This window comes from Falco biarmicus, chromosome 5 (assembly GCF_023638135.1).
Source record: "Falco biarmicus isolate bFalBia1 chromosome 5, bFalBia1.pri, whole genome shotgun sequence".
NCBI classification, from domain to species: Eukaryota; Metazoa; Chordata; class Aves; order Falconiformes; family Falconidae; genus Falco; species Falco biarmicus.
This window is the reverse complement of record NC_079292.1, coordinates 54,126,026-54,150,214: the sequence shown is the minus strand read 5'-3', so window position 1 is coordinate 54,150,214 and position 24,189 is coordinate 54,126,026. Positions and strand designations below refer to the sequence as shown.

Here is a 24,189-nt window from a genome sequence, read left to right as displayed (position 1 = left end):
TAGGAGCCTGAGCTTGAAACAGGGATGTAAACAGTTTCTGAAAAACTGCCTTCTGAGCCTTAGCAACAGCAGACACAGCTGCCCCAGACCAGCATAGCCCGCACACAGCTGTCTGCGCCTCCTGGCCCATAGGATGTGCCAGGGTAACAAATGAGCCTCCACCAGGGATTGGGGCCCCCTTATGCCAGGAGCTATAAAGTCATGCCCAGCTGTAGTCTAGGGAACTTGCAAGCCAAATACAAGATGGGGACACAGACATGTCAGCAGGCTGGGGCAGCAGGGTGACAGCATAACAGATGAGCAATGTTCTCCATCCTTGGGGTGGGGAACAAAAAGGTAATTGAAGACCAATTTTTGTGGTACAGCAGGTTTTGGCAGGTGTGGCTTGTGTACCTCATTAGCTGTGTATCCTGTTCCCATCTATGCCGGTCCTCCAGTGTGTGGTGAGTCTGGCCAGGAGCAGCCTGGCAGCTTCAGTACAGGACACAGGAGCCAGGGTGAGGTAGACTTAACAGCTCACTTTCACACATGTGCTACAGCACAAGTAAATTCGAGAGTGATGATGAATAAGACCATGGGTTTGTCTGCTAGATCCTCTGGGAGCATAGAGAGCTCCAAATAAGCTTAGAGATGTAGTCCAGGTTGTGAAGGATGAAGAAGATACCAGAGCCGAGATGCCTGGGACCAGGCATCTCTGTAAAATCTGTGATGGTGGGGGGGATCAGATATACTTAAATACACAAATCATTTTTTCTTCCAAAGACATAAAAACCACAATCTTCAGCACAGGTACTCCAACCTGCCCATAACAGCAAACTATTTATACCATAATATTTCCTCCTTTAGGATCCCAACACACACACAATTGATCTATTCATGTTTCATTGGCTCCCAAAACAAACAAACAAACAAAAATCCTTTACCAATAAAACAAGGCACATACTGCTACAGCTGCAGGATGGGACTAAAGAACAGGACTTTAAAGGTGTGAGGAATCAAGGCTTTACATTGAAACCACCAGGTTTTGTTCAGTCTTGAGACAAAAGGGTGAAGGAGGCATCGTATTGTGGCCTTCAGCTGTCCCGTGGAAGGTACAGAGAAGATGGTGTCCAACTTTTCTGCGGAGAGTAGTGACAGGACAAGAGGCAACAGAGACAAGATGAAGCATTAGAAATTCCAATTAGACATGAGGGAAAACGCTTTTCACCTTGGGGGTGGTCAGGCACTGAACAAGCTCGAAGAGGCTCTGGCCCTCCATCCACGGCTCAAATGGACACAGTCCTCCGCAACCTGGTCTGACAGGACCAGCTCTGAGCAGGAGCTGTCCCATGACCTCCAGAGGTCCTTTCCAACCTAAATTACTCTGTGATTCCTTGAATACTACCTGCCACATTATGGCAATCAATCACCCTGAAAAATATCATTACACTGTACATCTTATTTATTAAAAAAATAATAAACTATAAATCTCAATGCAGGAAGCACAAGCTTATGCTACAGCACAATGTTATTACACACCACCAGCAACCAGCACCATGTGCAATCATATTATATATGGCTATATAGGTTAAGGCTGTTGCTGCTGATAGTGGACAGGAGCAAGGATCTGCAAACCGTTTTCCAGAGAAGTGGTTGTCACTGCACAATCACCACGCCAGACCAAACAAGTACAGTGTGGGGGACACAGGACATAGCAGGAGCAGGGATGCATCAAATTGTGAGCAGAAGAGCTTTCTCCTTCATCTTTGATGACAATTCCTTCATCTTTGTAGGGTTTGGTGCCCTGAGGAAGCTGGGTCCCCTGAAACTGCTCCCAGCACCCTGGGTGGGATTCATTTCAGTGAAGCTGGGGTTTTCTGTTAGGTCAAGTACCTAAGGAAGTTCTTTAGATTCCCTCTGCAGTCTAAGGTGGGAGAAGCATGTTCAGAAGACAATCCATCCCGTTAACCTTAGACACCTCTCTTGTAGCAACATTCATTTGACTGGCTTTAAATTACGTGGATATGGAATGAGATTAATCGTGACCTAGAGGTGCTCGCTCCTTGCCCTTGGCCAGGATGAGGTGTAAACCACAAGCTGAGAGGTGAGCATTGCCATTTACAGATCTTTAAGGTCTTGGGGATTAGTCTCAGCCCAAGAGGTGCCTGAGAGTGGAACAGGGCCCACATCAGGGATGTCTTCTCCCGTGGCCCCTTTAGCAGCCAGGAGACAGGAAGAGCTCTGCTTCAGCGAAACAGCTGCTTCTTGGGGTCCCCAAGGCTCAGTGCGAGGAAGGAAACTGAACATCTTTCCCAGGCATTTCTTGGGCTTTGGTGTTGCCCAAAGAGGGATTATGATTTTCCTAGAGGTGGGCAGGCAGGAGCAGAAAGGAGATGAATTACTCCCTCAAGGTCACCAGTGGTGCAGGGGGCAGAGCTGGCAGAAGACACACATGATAGTTCTCCTCCTCCAGCCTCTTAACAGCTGCCAGTTTATGGTCAAGTGGTGGGGTCTGCAGATACATTTTTCAGACCTCTGCTTCTGAGATGAGTTCACATGCAGGCCAGGTGCTTATATCCTTGTATCAGCACCTATCTCGGAGTCTCTTTCTGAGCTTTCTTTAACATTCCTTTCCTGTCCAGCACCCTTCAGTTCATCCATTCTCTTGCTGCCAGGCAGTCTTCTGGGGCAAGCGGGGAGATACCGAAACCAAGACACAGCACAGTATTTGGTGCCTATGCCAAACGGAAGATCATAGACCTTGGAAACAAGCTGAGGGTTGTCCGCCTCTCCCTTGTGGCTACGGTTCCATGCCAGGAGCCCCCGCTCCTCCTGTGTTCCTGCAACAGCAAAACCAAGATAATTGTATTTAAAACAGCAGGTGTTCTGAGCACAGGACTACCTTGTGTGCCTCACACCCACTTCTCAAATCCCAGCCGACCCAGGGCAACGCACAGATCCCTTGCACTTAAACCCTTCTAGCTCCAAAACTCTTTACAAAAATTCACTAATGAGGTTCCAGATGATACCTGCCTTCATGCAACAGCTCCCAGATAAGCAGTCTTCTCCGCTGCTTTCCATGGGAATCAAGTATACCAAGACAGGTTTTCACAAGCCGTGGGGGATCTAAGAAGTGTGTAAAAGTGGGGATTCATATAGTGCTAGGAAAACAAGGCTGGATGTTGACTGCCCAGATACTGTGGAGTGGGGGAATAAGGTTCAGCTAGCAATTACTAGTCAGTCACAGCATTTACCCTAGACAAGGAATTGCTAAGTGCCTGTAATTGTTGCAGCTGCTGAGTGCCTCTTGGGAAAGGCAGTGAGCACCCGCGTAAATTCTGCCTGGAGGAGCTGCAGATCGAGGGCTACTGGAAAATTAATGAGCCAAAAGGAGATCGGCTTTCCAAGAAGCCTGAGATGGTAAAAGAATCTGGTTAACAGGGTGTCCTTCCTGCTCTTCTCCTGTAGCAGAAAAGAGGCTTTCCTCTCCTTACGGCATCCCTGCCCAGGCTCGATGAAAATCAGAGGCTCTTTGCTGGCTGTGAGGGCCAGCTGCAGGTGCTGTAGCCTGTCTTTGATCACCAGCCTTTCCTACTGCTCTCCACTGCTGTGGCACCAGTTCAGCATCAGTTTTAGCAGCTCTCATAAGGAGGCACACATTCGCTTCCACTTATTGCAGTTGCCTTTCTCTCTCCTTTCAACCAGCAACATGGGTCTAGGCTGGCATTTCCCCCAAAAGACATTTTCCCCAGATAAACCTTTTCCTCAGACTGGTTTATTAGTGAAAAATTAATTAGTTTTTGATAAGCCGCTGTTTTCCAGCCAGAGACCACTTCAGTGATGCCCCGTGTTCCTCACCCCACCCTGGGAGGAGTTCAGTCATACGGTGTTTCATGGTTGCTAGCACAGCTCCTACCCATATAGAGCAGTAGTCACAAAGACAAAAAATACTAGGAAATAAACCCTAGGGCAGGCACAAACTAGTAGCTTAGCTCATTTCAGCAAATCCTACCTGGAATGGTGTTATCAAGGATAAACCCCAGGAGTCCACCCACAAACATGCTGGTGGTGAGAAGCACCTGGATCACCTGGTCCAGCTGGACGATTCCTAGCAGAAAAACAAAGGTTTGGATAGTGGTGCAGAGAGATGCAGGTATGACCAGCAACACAGGTAGTGCCAAGAGGCTGTGAGCTGCATGCTTGTTTAGACAAGACTTGCAAATCCCAAAACAGAGCTTAAGTTTTGGCAATGTAAGGGAGATTGATCTTGCTGCCAGTTTCAGACCTAGTTTTATTCTGCATAATTATTCACTGACCCAGCTGCCAGTAGGCAGGAGATGGCTCATAAATACATTACAAGCCTATTAACAGTCCAGACCACAGCGCTGTCCCAGAAAAAGCTGCGTTCTGCTCCAAACAAATTCTGCGCCTCCACAACATAACAGCAAGTGGTTCCCTACAAAAGCACAAGCTTCAGTTCCCAAAGAAATACATGTATATTTAGCATGGGATTTCACCACAAGTTAATCAGATGTGACGTTTCTCTGTGAGATCACGAGCAAAGCTCAATGGCGCCGAGCATCTGATAGACTGTCTATTGAGCATGTGACCTGTGGGCCCAGCTCGTTCAACAGCCCACCCAGCATGCCATCTCTTATATACCTTAAGAGAGGACACTACGGCCTTTGTGGCAAACACATTAGTCACATGAGACACAGTGAAGGGGTAACTGTTGGAGGACTGCAAATTTCAATAAAGTGAACTTGATGGAATTTAGTAGAGAGTCTGCTCTTGCATTTTGGAAGCATCAAGTTTTATTGTGTATAGCATATACGAAAGCCTCATTCATTGAGATCTTGATCAAGTTTCAGTCCTGGAGTATTCTCTTGCCCCATCCCAGGAACGTGTCCCAGGGAAGCGCTCTGCAATCATTAGCCCAACAGGAATCTGGCAAGGTGCAGTCAACTGATGAAGACCAGAGATTTCTGCACCAGGGCTGTGCATCACAGCAAAGGGCAAGAATAGCCCTCCCAGAAAGAAACAGGCAACAGGGTTTTATCAGGAAAAAATTGCATTTTAAAAGATTTCTCTACATCAGCCTTTGCTTCAGTTCTATGCTACAGAAAATGCTTCTGAATTTGCTTCTTACCTGTTTCCAGCAGTGTACTATTTTTGCATGCCCAGTTGGGAACCGTGAGGCCAGCAAATAGAGCAAATCCAAAGATAAAGATGTTTCTGGAGGAGTTCATATCTGTGTACTGCACAGAGAAATTGTATACATTACATCTTGAATTACCCAAATCTGTGGATTACTGTTGTGTTCATCTGACATGCTGGGATATAAACAGTGCATGCAGGCGTGGACGCAGGCAGCAGCCCTGGTGCTGCTGGGGCATTACTGATCCCCTGATGCCAGCAAGCCCTGCCCCAGGCAGGGAGCCCTCTGTGATTTAGTCCCTCTGGGTACATCCCCTCATCATCACCCAAGGAACTGCCAAAGTAAATGCCTGCATTTGCTGCAGCATGTTTATATCTGATTCAGCCTGGTAAAAACCTGACTCAAAACCAAAGTACCCTTCCCTAGGGATGAAATGGCACCCGCACAGCTCGTTACCTGCAAATTGGAAATCCCCACTGCTGTGATAACTCCAAACATCACAAGGAACATGCCTCCGATCACAGGGGTGGGTATGCTGGCAAGCATTGCCCCAACTTTCCCAAAGATGCCACTCAGGAGCATGGCACAGGCACCGGCAATGATCACCATTCGACTCCCTACCTGGGGCAAGAGGAAGAGGAGGCAGTTAAGCACTAACTGGCACAGAGAGACGAGGGATAGCAGGCTCTAGTGCCAGCCTGCTGGGCAGGGGTTGCACCTCTAGCCAAAGCACCCAATGGTACATTCAGTCGCAGGTTCAGATGCAGCTGACGGTGAACTGCGGTGCTCACGCTGCATGGGGAGCATCAGTATTTGTCCACTAGTAAATATTTGTCATGAAAGGCACTCTGAGAGCAATTGTGGATCCACACCACTCTTTCCTACTGCTGTCAGGACTTTAACAGTTTGCCGTTAAACAAACAAAAAAATATTATTAAATTAAGAGCACATTGATACACACACAGAGCTTTGCTCTCACTCTGGCCTAGAAATGTCTTGGCACACCCACAGGCTGGCACTGCAGCCACCCAGTCAATTCACTGGACAATCCTTCACCAGGGTTTGGCTTGCCATCTAAAAATGGCTTTCAACAAGATATCCTACACTGATCCCTCCGTTCCTTGGAGACCAAGTTTTGGGAGACCAGGGCTGTCTGGCTGCTCCAATCCCAAGCTCTGGGATCTGATATATCCTTTCCATAGTCAACAAATGGCTAATAAGAAGTGGGGAGGTCTCTTGGTCTGTCCCTATCTCTCATCACCCATCTAGCTTCAGTAAAACCATTTTTTTCTCTTTTTTTCCCCTAGGAAGAGCCAGGGTGGCTTTTTCTGGGTTGGGCACTACAACAAAGATGGGATGAAGCACGGAGCAATGCCTTTCATTCAGATCTGTTAGAGCATGCAAATAGGAAAGAAAAAGAGGATCTGCCAAACAAAGGGATGAAAGAGACATTTACAGACTATGGAAACTAAAAAGAAAAGCAGCAATATTTGTTAGACTTTCAATTCAAGATATGCCTTGCCTCACCAAAACTTGGACAGCTTAAAGCATTTATAACATTCATGTCTTAGGCAGGGAAACTCCGTAATCCTCTGCAAACATTCTATAATTCAATTAAATATTTTAATCCCTCCCTTTAAATATCTGAAGAATGTCATATTTACAGGAAGGGCTTTTTGTGAATGCTTCCAACAAAAACACGCCCAGTAACTAGTAGTGTCTGGTTTTAAGCATTTCTTAAACATGTTCCTTTAAAATATTTTAAGCCTTACTTGATTGTGAAAGATAAATGAAAAAGATTTGGTGGGGAGGTTCAAAATCAAATCATGCATTGCCTTCAGGTGGGCTTTTTATATTCTTTGGCTTAAAAACTTGGGACATCATTACCATCAAAACTATAATTTAATAAAAGTCAACAGATCTATTTGTTCCAGGATTAGAACAAAGCTTCAGATTCCTTATTTGCCAAAATGTTGATTTACCCAGTATATGGAGTTGCCTTAAAGGCAAATTACCTAATCCACTGATACCACAACTGCGAACATATGCTGCTATGGCCTCTAGTTTAGAGTTTGCTTCAATTATGTCAGGAAAACAAGAAAATCAGTTCTCTTTCTTACAGTTGAAGAAACTGCACATTTCCCTACTGTGTATATGGTGACTCTGAGGTCTTTACCTCTCCTTAAAATCCTCCTCTTCTTTTCTTGGAAATTATACCTCAGTACTGGCATGCTGGGTTTGATCAAGAAGCTTAAATATAGGTACCTGGTGCCATTTAAGATGTCACATCTTGGCAGCTTCCAGCAGCTTCTCCTTGCCTTATCTGACAGCCCCTGTGGATGTCTAAGATCTCCAAAGATGTCTCGGCTGGTGCCGGACAACTCTGTTTATGCAGAGGAAACAAGTCCCTTACATTTCCATTTGTCATAAAAAAATGTATTTCCCACATAAAAGCCAAAATGAACTCTGCCTTGTGCTCTCAACATGCCCATCTATACCAGCCAGAGCCTTTACACTTGCTGGAAGGCTGACTGAGATCAGGCTGTATTTTCTGCTCTCTTAAGTGTGAACAATGTGACCAGAGAGATCTAAGGGAAACATCTCTCCTGAGTCAGCAAGGACGCTATGTCGACCTGAAGGACTTAGCATTCATGGGAGAACATGTCCTGTAAACTGATAATTACGAGCCTGGGCATTTCTGCACTATGCTACATCCCATACATGTCAGTAAAGAAGGGGCTCAGGAATATGGTCAGTATGCACAGTTTCCATAGTGAGGAGGTACATGTGGTGACAGGTTAAACTGGACTCCATACAGACACCAAGACAGCTGCTGGAAGCAGCCACCTCAGTCAAACACTAATGCTTGAGTCTGAAAAATGGTTATTTTGAGTGAGCTTTATAAAATCCAGTGAAATAAGCAATGTTATAGAGTGGGAGCTATAAGTCAAATTCTGCATTTATTTACTGACTCACAGCTCTGCTGACATGACATTGCTTATTTGACAATGATTTAAAAACGTTCCCCAGTTGGCTGCTGGATGTACCCATCCCCTGACTGTAAAGTTTAGTGAAAATCTGTGATCTGATTGTCAAACTTGTCTCTGGAATTTTCTTTCCCTTAAAAGAGCAATAAGGTACTCAAGAGAGAAACAAAACTTTATAGAGAGGTATAAACATATGCCTGTCCATCACATTTTATAATCCCAAAGAAATAGTCTAACTTTCATGTAATTGCCATCCTTGGATTATAAAAATTCTGCAATTCGAAGCCTGATTAAATCTCTTCTCCTCTCCCTCTCCTCTCCATAAATATGTATAGGAAGACAGAGAGACACAGACAGACAGACAGCCTTTGATAAAGTCAGTCCTCAAGAAATTTCCAGGTTAGCGGAGGTGTAACATCACCTGAGCCAGCTGCCAGGGGTAACAGCAGTGTGTACTCATCCCATATGCAGGCCATAAGCAGAGAAAGAAAGAGTGGCCACCTCTGTTAGGTGATTTGGAGTGCTGCTGAGGAGGTCACCCATGTGCCAGGGCACCTTTTTCCAGTGTGCCTTGCAGAAGGTGGGCTAAGATCACATCCCGGGTCCAAGACATGCCCACGTCCACCACTCCTTTGCACATACACCCCCAGGGGCAACCTCCAGGAGGGCCAGGGCACTGCAGCCACCCCACTGCAGCAAGGCTCACCTTGGTGATGCCCAGGGCTCCCACATTCTCGCTGTATGATGTGGTGCCGTTCCCTGTCCCCCAGGTTCCAGCCAGAAGGCAGCCGATGCCTTCCACGCCGATCCCGCGGTTGATGGCATGCTTTGGCGGTGACGGGGCCCCAGACAGGCGGGCACAGGCGTAGTAATCTCCCACAGACTCCAGCATGGAGGAAATCACCCCAGCTAAGATGCCAAATATCCCAGCCAGGCTGACGGTTGGCACTCCCCACTGGCCTGCAAGTAAATAGATGGTTTCAGCTCGGTGGTGCACGTTTGTCTCAAAATCTATTGCAGCGCAGGGGGGAGAACAGCAGGGATGCTTGTGGGTATTTCCCCGATTTTTGGCATTTCATCTCCCCCTGCTAGCTATAAGCAGAGGTGCAAGCTGGAGCAGGGAGTAGCAAGGTGGGAGGGGGAGAGGGGGGGCAGTGGTACCTGGGAAAGGCAGCCGAAACCAGGGAGCCTGGGATAAAACATCCCCACGTATGTCTGTCCGGGCCAGGTGGCCATAGGCGGTGGGGTCGGCGGGGAGGACGTCTGTCACCGTCAGCACGTAGCAGAGCAGCCAGCTCAGGGAGAGCCCCAGCAGCACCTGCCCATCGCATGCAGCAGTGGGGTACGATTAGAGTATGGCTGCGGCACCGGCATGGTTGTGGGTGACAAGGTGTCTCCCCACCTGCCCCTTTCCCCTGCGCATGGAATGGAGGCAGAGGGATGGCAGGGGGTCCCGGTGGCCCTCCCTCCTTCCCTCCCTCCCCACGGTCAGGGCCATGGGGACCTTCTCCCCCTCTGCCCCCTTGCTGCACAGGCTGGGCTGGGAAGCACTAACTCTGCGGGATGTGAGTGGAAAGAGCCCAGGCAGCCTGGGGCGGGTAAGGCCAGTCCCTCTGCCACGATTGCCGTGTCTCCGAGATCCTCAACGTACCGGGAAGATCTGGAAGAGGTAGACCGGGGAGAGGTGGCACTTCTTGCCTCTCTGGTAAGATGGTAGTGGCACAGGGACATCTTTCAGGTACTGAGAGAACAGAACTATGAAAGCAATAGTCCTAGGACAAGAGAAAACCAAACCATGAGACAAAGTGGGTGCCCAGCTTCCTGCCTGTCGCCACATTAACTCAACACCTGCTAGCCAAGGACCCGGGACTCCAGAGGACCTCAAAAAACAGGCTCTCAGCACCAGAGTGGCTCCCCACTCCAACAAGCCTGAGGTGGAACAAGTTTTCCATCACACTATCAGTAACTCTTCTGCATTTGCAAATGTCTTTTTTTCTTCTTTTTGTTTCAAGACTGACCCCCTAGATAGTGCATCAGTGAGTGTAGCACAGTTGCAGGAAGCTTAAAAATTACATTTGAGTAAAAGAAAGGCCTGACAGACATGCAAGGTCCAGGCAGGGTATGTAGGAAATTGTGCCTGAACCTCTGCATAATTCAGATATACTGGAAATACGGGATTTATTGGTTTCTTGATTCCAGGTGCTGCTCTGCAAGTTGCAAAAAGCTCCTAAGTGGCACAGAGTAAAAAGGGATTGATTTGGCTGTGCAAGTCCCTGTTTTGAAAGAAAGAAATGCAGTGGGACTGTGGGGCTGCACGTGGTGCCCACAGAGACCTCCCAGACGGTCAAGAAGGGGAGAGCACATCCCTCCGGTCTGCCAGGGCTGCACAGCAGAGGGGTCCGCCAAGGCAGGGGTGCTCACGTGTGCCCTCAGCAGCACCGGGGGCTCATTCTGGTGGAAGTGACCACGAGGTGCAGCTCCTCTCCCATCCCTCAGGTGGGACATCTCCTGTGAACAGCAGCACAGCTAGGCGCGCTCAGAGCAAGCCCTGACTGCCTCCAGGTGTCTTCCCCCCAGAAAGGGCAACCAGATGAAGCTGGAGGCTACCATATGCAGCGAGAGGGCAGGGACTGGGCATTACACCTTGATTGCTGAGTTGGTAGAAGACCTTGGACGTTTTCCTCTTATGTTAACCAGGCCTCTGAAGGGCCTCTCATTTTTTTATAACAAGTCTAAATTGTATACATTGAGTGAATTAATCCTGATAGGATTTGGTGTGAACACAATCGCACCAGCTGAAGTACACTGACAGAGCAGGGAAAACTGGTCATTTCCCATGCATGAAAAAGTGACGAACTATAGGTGCACAGGCAGGCAGAACGCCGGCCGTGCAAAGGAAACGCTAACCTCCCCACTCTGCAAAGATGTGCCACAACATACAGCCAAAGGTTATCTATCAATCACAATCCAAAACACTGAATGACTGGAGGCAGAAAGTCTGAGGAGGAACTGGGTTCCATTTGTGCTTTCTAAAGCTACAGAGCCCAGACAGACTGCGTCAGTGCACATTTTGTGCATTTGCATTAACAAAGGTGCTCAGCAGCCTTATGAATCACTGCAGAGTCCTCGTCTATCTCGGGTAGGTGTCACTGCTTATTATTCAGGTTGCCTGACACATTGCATTAACAAACGCTATTTTGAGCTGCTTACACTTCTGCCTAACTTTACCCATTCAGGATGAAAATTTCCATGGAGAACATCTGCCTCAGGCCAAATATTTCTGGAAAAATGCATCCCAAACCTATTTCAAAGAGTGATGTTCAGGAAATAGACATAGTATATAGCCTGCATTGAGAAGGTCATTTTGCCTTGAGCAGTAGCAGGCCTGCTTATGACCTGGAGCAGAAATTCAAGATTTAGTAGAACTTGTTCTTTGGGGTAAAGGATATTACTCTTTCTCACAAAAATCTGCTCAGCTATGCTCAGTCTGTAACAATCATTATTCATCCCAGATCCCAGGCAGTCAGCAGAAACATCTCATTTGCAGCCCATAAAGATTCTGAGCTGTCTGCATACATCCAGGCCTTGCCCAGTGATGAACTGCGTACCAGGGAGCAAGTGAGCATGCACTAGACCAGTTTCTTGAGGCAACAGTGGGTATCACCCACCATGGGGGTTCTGGGAAGGGTTGAACAGCAGCGCTGAGACCACATGGCTCATATCTTCCACGTTCTCCATCACCGCTCTCCCTCTTTCCCTAATGATACCCATGGAGCATCGAGAAGGCATCAAAAGAGGACACAACTGAGGTGGCTCAGAGCACAGTGATTAGGTTGAGGCTAAGGTATCTCAGTCAGGAAAGAGGACTGGGATTAGCACGGGTAGAAGATGGGACAGAAATGAACCAGATAGAAAGGGTGACCTGGGTTGAGAGCAGGGACACGGGCTCAAGGACTGGGACCCCCTTAATGGAGCAGCACAGTTGGGCAAAGAGGTCAAGCAAGAGTTTGAGGTTAGGAGCCAGTGGCTGGAGAAGGGAGACAGAAAAAGGAGACAGTCCAGACAAGGATATACAGTTTGAAGGGAAAATTCAGGCTGGCTAAGCAAAGGGGCTAGGACAAACAAGATCTGGACAACAGGACAACAAGCAGAGATGTGGTGGGAGAAACAGTGGTGAAAGGAAAGCTGGGTTGCAGACAGGGTTTGGAGTCCTGTGGGGTGCTAGTGGAAGAGACCAGTTAGATGAGGAACTGGGGGTGGAAAAGACTAGTGGCTGTTTGGGGTCTGGGAGGGCAGGTGTAGGGAGGAGAAGAGAATGAGAGAGAAGTGGACTGGAGCACATCCCCACAACAGTGTGTTGCCTTCATGGGGCTGCAGTCAAGCCTGGCCCCCCAAGTCTCTGAAGGCAGCTCTGAAAGCACTAGTGAACTTATGGAACCCATAGAGAGGTTAACAACCTACTCCTGCTGCAAACTGAAATCTGCATTAGGGATCTGAAGGTGCCAAATCTGCAGGGGCACGATGTAGCGGCATTTCTACTTTTTTAACTCATTTCTGAACTACTAAGGAAATTCTGCCACCAAGCACACTCATGCAGAAGGGCACACACACACAAACAGCCCTGAAAACTGAAAAACACTGAAACTCAGTGCTGCAGTCACGTGCAGACATTTCCAGAGCCCCCCAGGCCCTCTGTGGAGAAAATATTTCCTCCTCTTCATGTGAAAACTATACATAAAGCATCAGCTATTTAAACTTGAGGAATACCTAACTCTGAGTGCTCAACTTTGTCATTTTAGGAATGTCTTTTCAACTTAAATAATGGGTGTATAAGACAGTGTATGCAGACAACTGTGACAGAGACAGTCCCCCAGGAACCACACACAGGAAAGACTTGTTTTTCTACTGACCTATGAACTTCGGATTTTCACAGAAATCAGATTTTTTAACTCATTTTTAGGTTTTGAGGGCTCTAACCTCCCGGGGGATGGGGGAGAACTATGCCACACTGCTGCCTTGCACAAGCCTGACACATGTTAGCGCTCAACAAATAAACCTTGAACCCAGGGGAACTCTGCTACAGACTGTTGACACTTAGTTTCGCATCAGAGGTAGGCGGCTTGTGTATGCTCAGCTTTTCCATAGGGAAGTGAGACTTACATGAATGCTATGCCCCAGTGCTGCCCAGCCTCGTTCCCGGCCGAGTCAAAGAGAGGTAGTGCGACCAAGGTGATGGTGGGGGCAATTGTCAGGGGGCCGATGAACCTCATCAGAAATCCAATCAGGCCAGAAAATCCAACAAAGATTTGAAAGCAGGAAGCTACAATGATAGCTCCTTGCACCTGGAAAAAGGGAGGAAGAGAGCAGTTTGAAAGGAGTGCCAGCTGCTGAGCCTTTCCTTCATAAGTCAGTGCAAACCCAGTGTGACAGCCAGGCTCAGCCTCCAGTGACAGACTCGCACCGAGGCCTCCCGCTGGCTACAGCAAAGCCCAGCTGAGCATTACATGCAGGGAAGGACCACCGAAGTACCAGCACACCAAATCCCCCCTTGGCTGGTAGGTTTAGTCCTCACCAGGGCTAGTTTTGTTCCAGAGATCCCCTCCTCCTTATCCTCTTGGGCCACCCAAGCATGCATCAGTGACCCTGCACTCTCTCTTCCTGCCCCCTCAACACACAGGGGAAAAGCCCTTGGCCCCAAAATGGGAGCAGGGCCATGGTCTCCACTCATCCATCTGGGAAGGGCTTGAGGCACTTCAGCACACCGGTAGGGCAGGTGGGTCATTACAGCCTCTTTTTTTCTGAGTAACAGTTTCTCTCTGGGGACACATTCATCACCCTGGACTTTCCTGTGTTTGACAGTCACTGCTAAGCAGCCAGCAATTACATCCTGAAGTGCTGCTCACAGTCAGCTCCAAGCAGGGGACTTGGGTAAGGCTGCTCTCTGCCTTCACAGATTTATTGATAAACACAGGCGGGGTCCTCTGTGGTGCTGAGCACCTTCCCTCCCCTGGCCCCAAAGGCAAGAGAAACGCAGGGGATGGGGTGAAGCAGCCAGCTTGAAAGAAGGCAGCAGTGCCCTTGTGATAGATTTTCATGAATCAATAGGGAGGGCAGCCTGTGCCACACAGTAAATCCTTCATGAGCTCGCAGTGCTTCCCAAGTGCTTTGCAAAGCTCACCATGGAAGGGATTGACAGAGCCCAATTTAGCCACTTACTCTGTGGCAATAGATGTAGAACAAGGCAGTGAGATCCCTGACTTTTCCTCCTCTCTTTTGACTGCCTAAGAGTGGCTGTTCTTTAACATTTACGGTAAGTTCTGCCCTTGCATTTCTTTTTACTAGGTTTCCTGTACTTAGAACCATTCTAGAAGTAGCAGTAGCTATAATCCAAGCATACGTCTCCGTTCTCCTACTAAGCCTATACTTACAAGAAAACATCTAACGGCCCACCAAGCACACCCCTTCCACATAGTAGACCCTAGCCCCTGACCAATTTCCTTGGAAACATCTTCCCTCTCTTCCTCAAAACAATCCATGCTCCATGGAGAAGGGATCTGGCTGGACCAGTGGAGACTTTGCAGGGGCCACAAATCAGCCGTGGTCTGCATGTCCCCTGTTCAGCAGCAGTGAAGCGCCTGCTTTTTTTGCCAGAGAATAGATGCTTAGGAAGCTGCAACAGGGTGAGAGCCAAGGCCCATTGGTGATAGAGGGCTCTCTATCACCCTGCCACGGTCAGGTGCTTTTCTGAAAGCAAACAGCCCCGACACAGAGCAAGTGCCACTGAAAATGTAATATACCTCTCGCATCCGCATCTGCCAGACTTCAATGAACTCTGGTGAAGAGGCATTCACCAGGGTGGCGTTCTGCGTCCAGGCAGGGCACTTCCACTTGGGGAGAGACAGCATGGCCAGTGTGGGTGTCAGGAATGCAAAAGTGCCTCCTTGAATAATAGGCAACCTGGAAGGAGAGCAGAGGGAAAAGATGATGAGCAAGAATGCTAGAAACCCAGCTCCATTAGGGTGAGAGAAATGAAAGCAAAATAAATTTTAAAAAAATCAGTCTGCCCATGGCCTCTGACAGTATCTTTTCACATGTTCTGGCAGGTGACCATGGGTGGGAATTGCTGCCCATAGCACTCAAGAGCAATGACCTGGGGGGAAGATCTCAGGTTCAAACACAGGCAATGCAGGAGCGCATCGGTGCTGCAGTCAAACTCTGATACCCTGCATTAAGGAAAAAGTAGTCCTCCTAAGGTGTGATGAGACCATGGAGCTGCACAGAGTAAAATAACAAAGGGGGAAAAGCTGGAGGAGGAGAGAAGACCAAGGAAGAAAGATGGCAAGACTCTGAAGCAAAGCTCAGAATCAACCTAGGCTCAAATCTTGCCAAATATCTAGTTGCTTCCTCTGCCCCCTTCAGCTGCCTCAGTTTTCTTCACAACCTGCTCATGAACACAAGGACATGCCCTGGCTACTCCTCACACCACAACCATCTTCAGACTAAGGGCAGTAGAAAATGTGATTTGGCTTTTAGTTTACCAGATTTTAAAGCTAATTCCTCTGCCCTGACACTGGAAAGGAGAACTGTATGGACACATCTGAGCATGCTGACTGGGTGAGACCTTGGCTCTCCCTCCATGCCACATGTCTCCTGGCTTCGAGTAACCCTCAGCCTGGAAACTCTTCAGGCTAGCAAGGAGCCCACACCTCCAGAAGTGCTCAGCACCGGCTTTGTACAGAGCTTTGCACAGTGGAGCTGCTCCTGTGAGCTACGCCAGCCTCTTCTCTTTCTACACATGGAGAAATGGAGACAAAGACCTAAAAGGCCAGACTGGCTCTTCAGGCTTTAAGCCCCAGAGGAACCGCTTCTTGAGCCAGGAGCTCTCACGGCACCTTCTCAGAAAAGCAGCGGGGCAGCAAGCCGTGTGAGGGCTTCTGCAGGGCATGGACTTCCCTGAAGCAGAGGCATTTCCACCATTCTCTGGAAAGCAATGGAAAATAAGAGATGGCATAGCTGTTATAGCAGCATGTCTCCATCACCTAAAACAAATATTTACACCACTGCAATTACTCATGCCATGCACAGCCAAAGCACTGTTGAACTTTGCCGGTAAATGATATTGAAGTATCAGTCATCTGTAGAGTCACTTATTTACAGTATTTGGCCAAATATGTTGCAGCCTTCAAAGGATTTGTCTGGGTAAGGCAAAAGACAAAAAGAAACAGAGAAGGCCCAGTGCTGAAGTTAACAATAGATGTATAGCTCCTGCTGCATCGGCCCTCAAGCTATTTCACAGCCAGTGCTGGAATGGGTGGGCTGAGAGCAGACTGGGGTGGTGAGGTGGTGCATATGGCGCATGCTGAGCTCTTTCCAGTGAGGTTTGCAAAAGGGAAACTTGCAGGTTTAGGGAAGGAAATACTATGCTCTGATCATCACTACATGATGTCCGAGCATCTGCTAAGGGAGGCTCACCATAATGGCAAGCAACTGTGTCTCCCCTCAGGGAGCCTCTTGGACAGTGTCTCCAGTGACTGCCTGGGACCTGTTGCTGCTTTTTCATGCTGCGTAACATGACTGAGCTGCAAGTTGCAGTTCATCAGGCTTTTCCCTTGGCTGTTGCTTCTGGAGGGCTGCTTCTGAACCACACTCGCTTTTGGTGGGAAACTCCCCGTGTTCGTGGCCAGTTCCCATCCATTCATTCCTGTGCCAACATTGCCTTTTAGCCAAAATGATTTCTCCCTGCCTGATTCCCCCCGCTTGTCTCCCCAGCTAGTTGCGGGCTGCAGCCATGCCCCTCAGAGCTGCCACTTTGCCATGCTAACCAGGCCAGCCTCTGCAAGACCAAATGTCCCTTCCCCATGCCACATTAACAGATCATCTCCATACCTCTTCTCCTCTGAATTAGTCTTTCTTAAATATGGACACCAGGAAACGCACCAAGCACTTAGCTGAGGGCTGCCCAGGGCCTCGGAGAATGGCACGTATGTTTTCCAGGAAGAAGCATCCCCTCCAGCTTGTTATTTACCACTTTTCTAGCTGTCTTGTTGGTGACTTACAGTTATCAACTACTATGGGGTTTCAGAAAACAGTAAAAAGAGAAAAAAAAATCTGCTTCCAAGTGTCTCCTCAGGCTTTGTTTGCCTCTGGCCACAACACAGGCTGAGTCCCACCTTTCTGGCAGGAGCATCCTCACATCTTACAGTCGGGGCCAGCCACAGGGCAATTGCATCCTCAGCACAGCAAAATTGTTGGCGGGGGTGGGGGGCGGGGCCTGGGAGGACTCCAACCTGAATTGCACCAGCAGCCACAGCCACGATCATGCACTCCAGCCTGAATTTAACTGAACTGAGAAGAACCAGATTCTCTCTTTATTGTGGCCAAGGTGTTCCCTCTCCTCCACTCATCCCATAGGAATGTAGAAGAAGGGGAGCACCCTCTGGGGACAAGTTTGCTTACAGCCACTTCTTAAGATAGACAAAGATGGTAAAGTTGCACTGGGAGAAGAAACAGGAGGAGTAAAAACATTGTGTGGAGCTGGCAGTTGACCAGTGATTTGTTAGTAGAAGAATTTTGACAAAGTCACTCAGATTTGGAAGCCAAAGAATGTGTGATTTTTGCCTTTGAAGCTAGAAACACAGGTTCCCACCATATTGGAGGAAAAAGCAACCTGTGGAAAGATAGAAGCAGCCCAGAGTTATGACAAGGGAATTAAGAAATTTTGCAAGCAAAGATGCAGGGTCTTTGTGGCAAGGGGGAGTACTTGCAGTCATGTCTCTTATTAAGCACTTCATTTTCTGGGCAGTGAACGGCAACTCCATGCTCATCTCCTCTCCCTCGGCTCTTCAACAGCTCGGCAGCAAAGAGGATTTACCTTGCTTACATTCAGCCTGTGTCACAAATCCCTGAGCATGGAAAGTGATGCCGCTGAACAGGATGTGCTATAGAGCTCCTTCCTGAGTCCCTAGGCAGTGGCAGATGGGCTTTAGTTTCTCCCAGTTATCCCCTGCCCCAGAGTTTCTGTCCCTTGATCCTGAGCCCAGATCAGAAGGGCCCTGCCTCAGCTGGAGGATCCCTGGGGTAAGGAGCAAGTAGATACTGTTTACTGCATGTTTCAATACTTCATTGTTTTGCAGGACAGACTCCTTAAAAGCCCGACAAAAGCAGCATCAAGTACCAGGAGACACAAAAGTCAGGACAGTGAAGTAGCCCTGCAAAGCTATCACATACAGAAATTTCAGGGTGCTTTGACATGTGCTCCCATTGCCCAAGGGTAGCAAATGATAAACTCTACAGCAGAGTGGTGGCGAGCACGTAGCAATTGCATCTACAAACTGTTTTGTCGCATTTCCCATTTCTTGCATTTGGCCTACCTGACTCCAAAAAGGACTTGCAGCAGGGTGCAAATCCCAGAGACAAAGAAGATGGTGCTGATCAGGTGGCTCTGGGTGAGAAGGTCATGCTGGAGGCAAAGCTCTTTGGAGAGGATCAGCGGGATGGCTACGAGACCTCCCATGGCTGTCAGGAAATGCTAGGAGCCATAGAGAAAGACTGGGTGAAGGACACAGAACTGGCTGTACATTATTACCGTGCTGTTGAGGGAAATCTGAAAACAATTCACAGATTTGTGTTCATGCACACTGGTATTACCCATCCTACTTTTTGGCAGCTTTAACGCTCTCTTAGGGCCTGTTCCAAAACACCTACAAGAACTGCAATGCACGCCGACAGACTTCTGCTTTCCATGCCCAAAGACCTTTTATAGTGCTCTGGACTCCCCAGATCACTGTTAGACACAACCAGCTTATCTCCAGCACATTCAGACAAGCTGTCGGGGCTAATCTTCCAGGAAGGTGGGGACATCCTAAGGTAGGGACACAGAGTGATCAGGCAAACTGAATGCAATATTTCAGTCCATCTCATTTGCACCACAAAGGATAACATTAAAAGTTGGCAAATTGGAACTACTAGTTCTTTGCTATCAGCAGCTTTTCTCACACAGTGCAATTATGGATAACCATAAAAAATGGACACCATGAATGGGAAAATGAGGCATTGCCTTTTTCAGAAGTCACAGACATATTTCTGCAATGACCTTCAGTTAATTACTAAATGTGAAAATAATTTTTCAAACTTATTTTTCCTTTCAATATTAACCTTAGTTGTTACTTCTCAGCTCAGAGCACAGGACTGCAGTGGTGGAACTGGTGGCACTCTGAAACTCACTGTGTTCATTAGAGGTATGTTTTATGAAAATTATGAGGCAGATGTAATCAGAAAACCTTGGTTTAATACACTCTAAATTTGAGACAACCGTTTAAGGAAACTAAGTACAAAATGTCCACCTAGCTCCAGGCGCCGTCCATCATTACCTTAATCACTCAGAGGTCTCTCTTCCCTGAGGCTCTGTACCCAGAGTGGCCCTGGGTCATTTAATGTGCCTGGGCGTGGACACCAACCAAAGCAGTGTGGGCCCTTCTGCTTAGTTTTTATTGCCATGGGAATGCAGAAGTTCAGAAGCCCTTACACTTTTGGCTACACTCAGATGAGGTATCTGGCCTGTTCCTACTAACTGTTCGGCCCCAGCCCTGGGACTCTTCCTTTCCATTTGCACTTCAAGGGGCGCAGTGTAGCTGCGGGTGTAAGGATAATGGTCGGTGCTCAGCAAGTGGTGGTGGGAAGGACTTGAGTTCATGGAGATCCAGCCCCACAGCTCCAGTCATGCCCAGTAACAGTAGAGCACTCCCAAATTCAGGTTTCACCCCCACCGACCAGCTGAACAGTCAATTAAACTTCCACCCATCCCCACCTCCATCTGCTCCCCTGCCGCACCTGAATGCCCAGCAGGATGCACAGGTACCAGGGGGGCACATCCATGACAGTGTAGGCAAGCTTGCTGCTGCCACGGCCCTTGCCCCTGCCTTCCTCTGGGCTCCAGGCAGCACGATCTGGTGAGAAGCAGTAGTGGCTCCCATCTTCAACCTGGACAACAGAAGAGACCCTTCGTCGTTAGCTGCAGCCCAGCCCTGCAGGCACCCAGCAGCCACCTCTCTTGCAGCCACACTCCACATCTTGCAGGAAAACCTCGTATGTAGCTTTCAACAATGCCAGGATAATAAAGAAGAGCAAGGGGGTAAATTAAAACAGAGATACAAACACCTGTGGAAAAATTTTATATGCATGTGTGCGTCTAGACCAGAAGAAACATTACAGCGTTCCTCAACCTCAGAGAGACACCTGCACGAGGTGCATGAGTATCATTAATGTCTAGCTAAGGATGGAGAAACGGCAATCAGAAGCAATGACGAGTGTGCAGTGGATTAATCAACAAAAGGTGCATTGTCCCCTGGTCTCTGTCCCTCCTGGTTGTCCCACCCAAACAGTACTTTTTATAAAATGCACTAAAACAACTTGGCTACCACTAATTACAGAGTAGAAGCAGGTTTTATATTTAATTTTCTTAAGTCTTCTCTTTCCAGTCTCCTTACACTCACCCTTGCAATGGCCGGCCTTGATAAACACACCTGCCCTTTTTCTTACTGGAAATCTCTCTCCTGCAGAGGAGCCACGTGAAACACATGGAACAGGTAGCCCTGGCGTCCATGTCAAAGGAGCCAACTCAAACCAGGGCTACTGGGGTGCTGCCCAAGCTCGGCTGCCTGCCATGGGGAATGGCACCTGGAGGATTCAGGAAACAGCCTGGGGACCTGGGGGCTCAGGGAGGTGCCAGGGTCTGAAATAGCTCCCCAGGAAGGCTCAGATCCCGTCCTAGGCAGCCAGCAGCCACAGGGCTCCCCAGGGAACTATACGCCTTACAGAGTTTATTTATACAAAGAGACATTTTGCCAAGGAAAGCAAAATAGTGCTTTGCTTCCATTGCCACAGCTTTTAAGCTAAATAATTGCTCCTGGTTGTCTGCTCCTCCTTCCAACCCACCCCGACCCCTGTGTACGCACACACACACATTGCCTGGGCACACACACATGCACACACACAACCTGCCTGTGTGTGCACACACACATGTGGTAGCGGGAGGCTGCCTGGAAAGCCACAAAATTTTGAGCCAAATGCAAGAGCTAATTAAGATCCCAAACCACCTGTTTTATCAACCCTTCTCCAGCTAGTGGGTCTTCAGTAAGCTGGCAGCAAAGGGCTTTTCTAGGCTGGGATGCCCTGCTTCATCAGGCAGGGATGGAAACCTGCTGTTAGGAGGAACTCAACTTTCTTTTTTTTTTTCCTTTTTCATCCTTCAAGTCCTGTTGGAACCTTAAGACACAAAAATGTCCAGCAAAGTGAGGGGGTTGCAATAATGCTCATGGCCTACCTACCAGTGGAGGCAAACAGCTAATGCTGTGGTCAGGGAATAGGGTGTAAAATTAATGTTACATTTAGTTGTAAATTTTGCAAGTGTGGTAGATTAATCCTGAAAGACTTCATCATTTGCCTGAAGCCTCCAGGTTTCTGTTCTCACAGCTGAGTCTCCAAAGTCCCATTTTAGATCACACTGTTTAAAACATGCTATGTAATACCTTTTAAACACAGTGTATTTATCCAGCCTAGGCAGGCTAGGAGCATTACAGGTACTTCAAAATAGGTGAAGACAGAGTTAATTCAAACTGAACTCAGGCATGAACTTCAAGAGCAAAAGGCATTCCTGAGTAACTCCCTGTGGAGACATTTTCATTTAGAACAAGAAAGCCTGAGCCATGGATTAATAAATGTACAGCAAGGTACTTAACACTGCCCATGCACTGAGTTATCTGGGGACAGCTACTCCTGAATACCAGAGTAGATGAATCTGAAGCTAGTCAGACAGCACTAAGCTCCTTTCCTTGCATTGCAACTTTCCCTGCGTTAACCAGCAGGCATATTCCAGCCAGGCAGAGCCTGTGCCAGTAACAGCCCCACATGACCATCACATGAAGGCCTGAACCCCCGGGAGCTGGAGGGTAGTGAGTGAGCAGGGCTCAGTGGGAAAAGGATGTGAGCGGAGATAATGGGATGAGACAGGACCAGAGGCAATGGGCTCAGACTGAAACACAGGAGTTCCCGTCTTAACATCAGGAAACGCTTTTTCACTATGAGTGTGAGTAAGTACTGCACAGGCTGTTCAGGGAGGTTGTGAAGTGTCCACCCTCAGAGATACTGAAGAAGTGTCTAGGCACAATCCTGAGCAACTGGCTCTAGCTGACCCTGCTTGAGCAAGGGGGGTGGAGAAGCTGACCTCTAGAGGTGCCTTCCAACCTCAGCCAGCCTGTGATGCCGAGATGCTGGGAGGAGGACAAGGCAGGAATAGTCTGGAACAGGAAAGGCAAACTGCTGCTGGTGGTTCTTAGCCCAGCTTCCCCCATGAACTCAGGGGACCAGGACACCCTCCATGGGCCTCTGGCTCCAGGCACGGCATCAGGGCGCTCAAGAGCATCTTAAATAATCACTGAACTGAAACTAAGACTGCTTGAACCACAGGTGAAAGATCTCTGTCTTCTACCTCCTTTGGGGTGATTCAAACCGGAGGAAGTCGCCAGCCTGTTCTGTATTATGACACAACAGGTAGAAATGGAGACCCTGTTAACAACAGCAAAAGAAAACCTCTGACTTGCTCTGAGCACTTCCCTGAGGCTCTGCCCATGGCTGGCATAGCACCCCCACCTCCGCTGCTCACGGCAAGCCCACCAAGGCTTATCCAAGAAATGGGAGACTTGTACAGCAGAGGTTAAATGCCTCCCTCAAGGCCCCCCAGGTGGGTGGTCTGTACCAAGGTAGCAAGAGGGTTGCAGGACCCCACTTCTTCACACCTGCTGTCAGAACACAAGCAATGCTTTTAGTCTCTAATGGAGGCGAGTCCTGCTGTGAGAGAGGAAGGGAGCTGCCGTGCCCCAGGCCCTTGCCTCATGGCTGTTATAGCCTGCAGCATTTCCAGTGCACTGCACACCCCTGAACTGACATATCACTGACTATCATTTACAGCTTTTACTACCCTGCTATAACTCTACAGGGTGCCCTCTCCTGCTGACCCCCAAATCTCTTTTTCACCCACCTCTGACAATTCACCTCACTAGAAATAGATCCAGAAGACAAAGAAACACATTCTTCACTAGGCTAAATTTCTACTGTGATTTTACTAATTAGTACATAATATGCTGTACCCAGGGATGCAGCCACAAGGAGCCACAAGCTAGCTTGCTTTTCAGTACAGATACACTTGTATTACCATTTATCTGTGCTATAATTTTAGAAATAATAGAGAGAAAAGAAGTTGAAAAGGGTGTCAGAGAGTAGAAAGTATGCTGAGTCTGCAGCAGCAGGCTGTAGTAAGGAAACAATTCCTCAGATTCCTGATGATAAAGGAGCAGAGACAGACATTTACCACACACCAGCATCCTTGCAGCCAGTCCGAGCCCCCTGGCTTTCCCTTTCTCCTCCTTTCGCAGGGCTCACACCTGTTTATGCAAGAATTACCCTTCAGAGACAAGCAGACTCACCACGAAGCCGGGGTTATCTAGCCCGTTGAGCTCTTTGTCTGAGGAGGGAGTCATGCCTTCACCGACTGCCTTGAAAAAAGGAAGACTGGTAAGACGAGGAAAGCCTCCCAAATGGCCACTTCTCCCAGCCAACACAGCCCTAAAGGAGCAGCATGAGAAGATGCAGAAGCTGGACCCCGGGAGTCAACCAGCACTCAGTCCTAGTTATTCATGTGAGCTGTATCGCAGCAGCACTTCCTTTCCCTTGGCTTATATAAGTGACTCTCTTTCTCCAGCTGATTAGAGGACCGGCATTCAAACCTAACTGGAAAGCAGCCCTTCCCTGAACTGTGTGAATCTGTGACTGATGGCAGTAAAAAAAACTTCTCCTATAGGTAAGGATGCTGACGGGGCATCAGAGATGTGAGACGTTTCCGGCTTTTTCTGGGACAGCCTTGAAACTTGTTGCTTCATTATTGATTCAACAGGAACTTGGCAACTTACATTTTCCATGTGGGTTGGGTCGGTTTGAAGAGCTTTGTGGTGATTTTTAGAAAATTGTCTCTAGATGGTTTCACTTTTTCTGCATGTAAACTGCTGTGTATTT

The 24,189-nt window shown here is 48.2% G+C and overlaps 1 protein-coding gene across 1 annotated transcript; it reads right to left on the bottom strand.

The window, feature by feature from the left end:
• Window positions 1–865: 865 nt before the first annotated feature.
• Window positions 866–23,923, bottom strand: LOC130150794 (solute carrier family 23 member 1-like). Its single transcript, XM_056342058.1, has 12 exons — window positions 23,604–23,923; window positions 19,954–20,103; window positions 18,495–18,652; window positions 14,922–15,081; window positions 13,285–13,466; window positions 9,776–9,896; window positions 9,286–9,442; window positions 8,831–9,084; window positions 5,594–5,758; window positions 5,129–5,237; window positions 3,992–4,087; window positions 866–2,819 (listed from the first exon to the last, which is right to left on the bottom strand). The coding sequence occupies exons 1-12, from the start codon at window positions 23,655–23,657 to the stop codon at window positions 2,551–2,553; spliced, it is 1,875 nt and encodes a 624-aa protein (XP_056198033.1). The 5' UTR covers window positions 23,658–23,923; the 3' UTR covers window positions 866–2,550.
• Window positions 23,924–24,189: the final 266 nt, after the last annotated feature.

What these genes read in the sequence shown, in the direction of transcription:
- LOC130150794 (XM_056342058.1), bottom strand. Translation starts at nt 23,657, where the DNA reads ATGACTCCCTCCTCAGACAAAGAGCTCAACGGGCTAGATAACCCCGGC. An exon ending in TAGTACACTGCTGGAAACAG is followed by an intron (nt 4,088 to 5,128) that starts GTAAGAAGCAAA and finishes TTTTTCTGCTAG; the next exon opens with GAATCGTCCAGCTGGACCAG. An exon ending in CCTTGATAACACCATTCCAG is followed by an intron (nt 2,820 to 3,991) that starts GTAGGATTTGCT and finishes TTGCTGTTGCAG; the next exon opens with GAACACAGGAGGAGCGGGGG.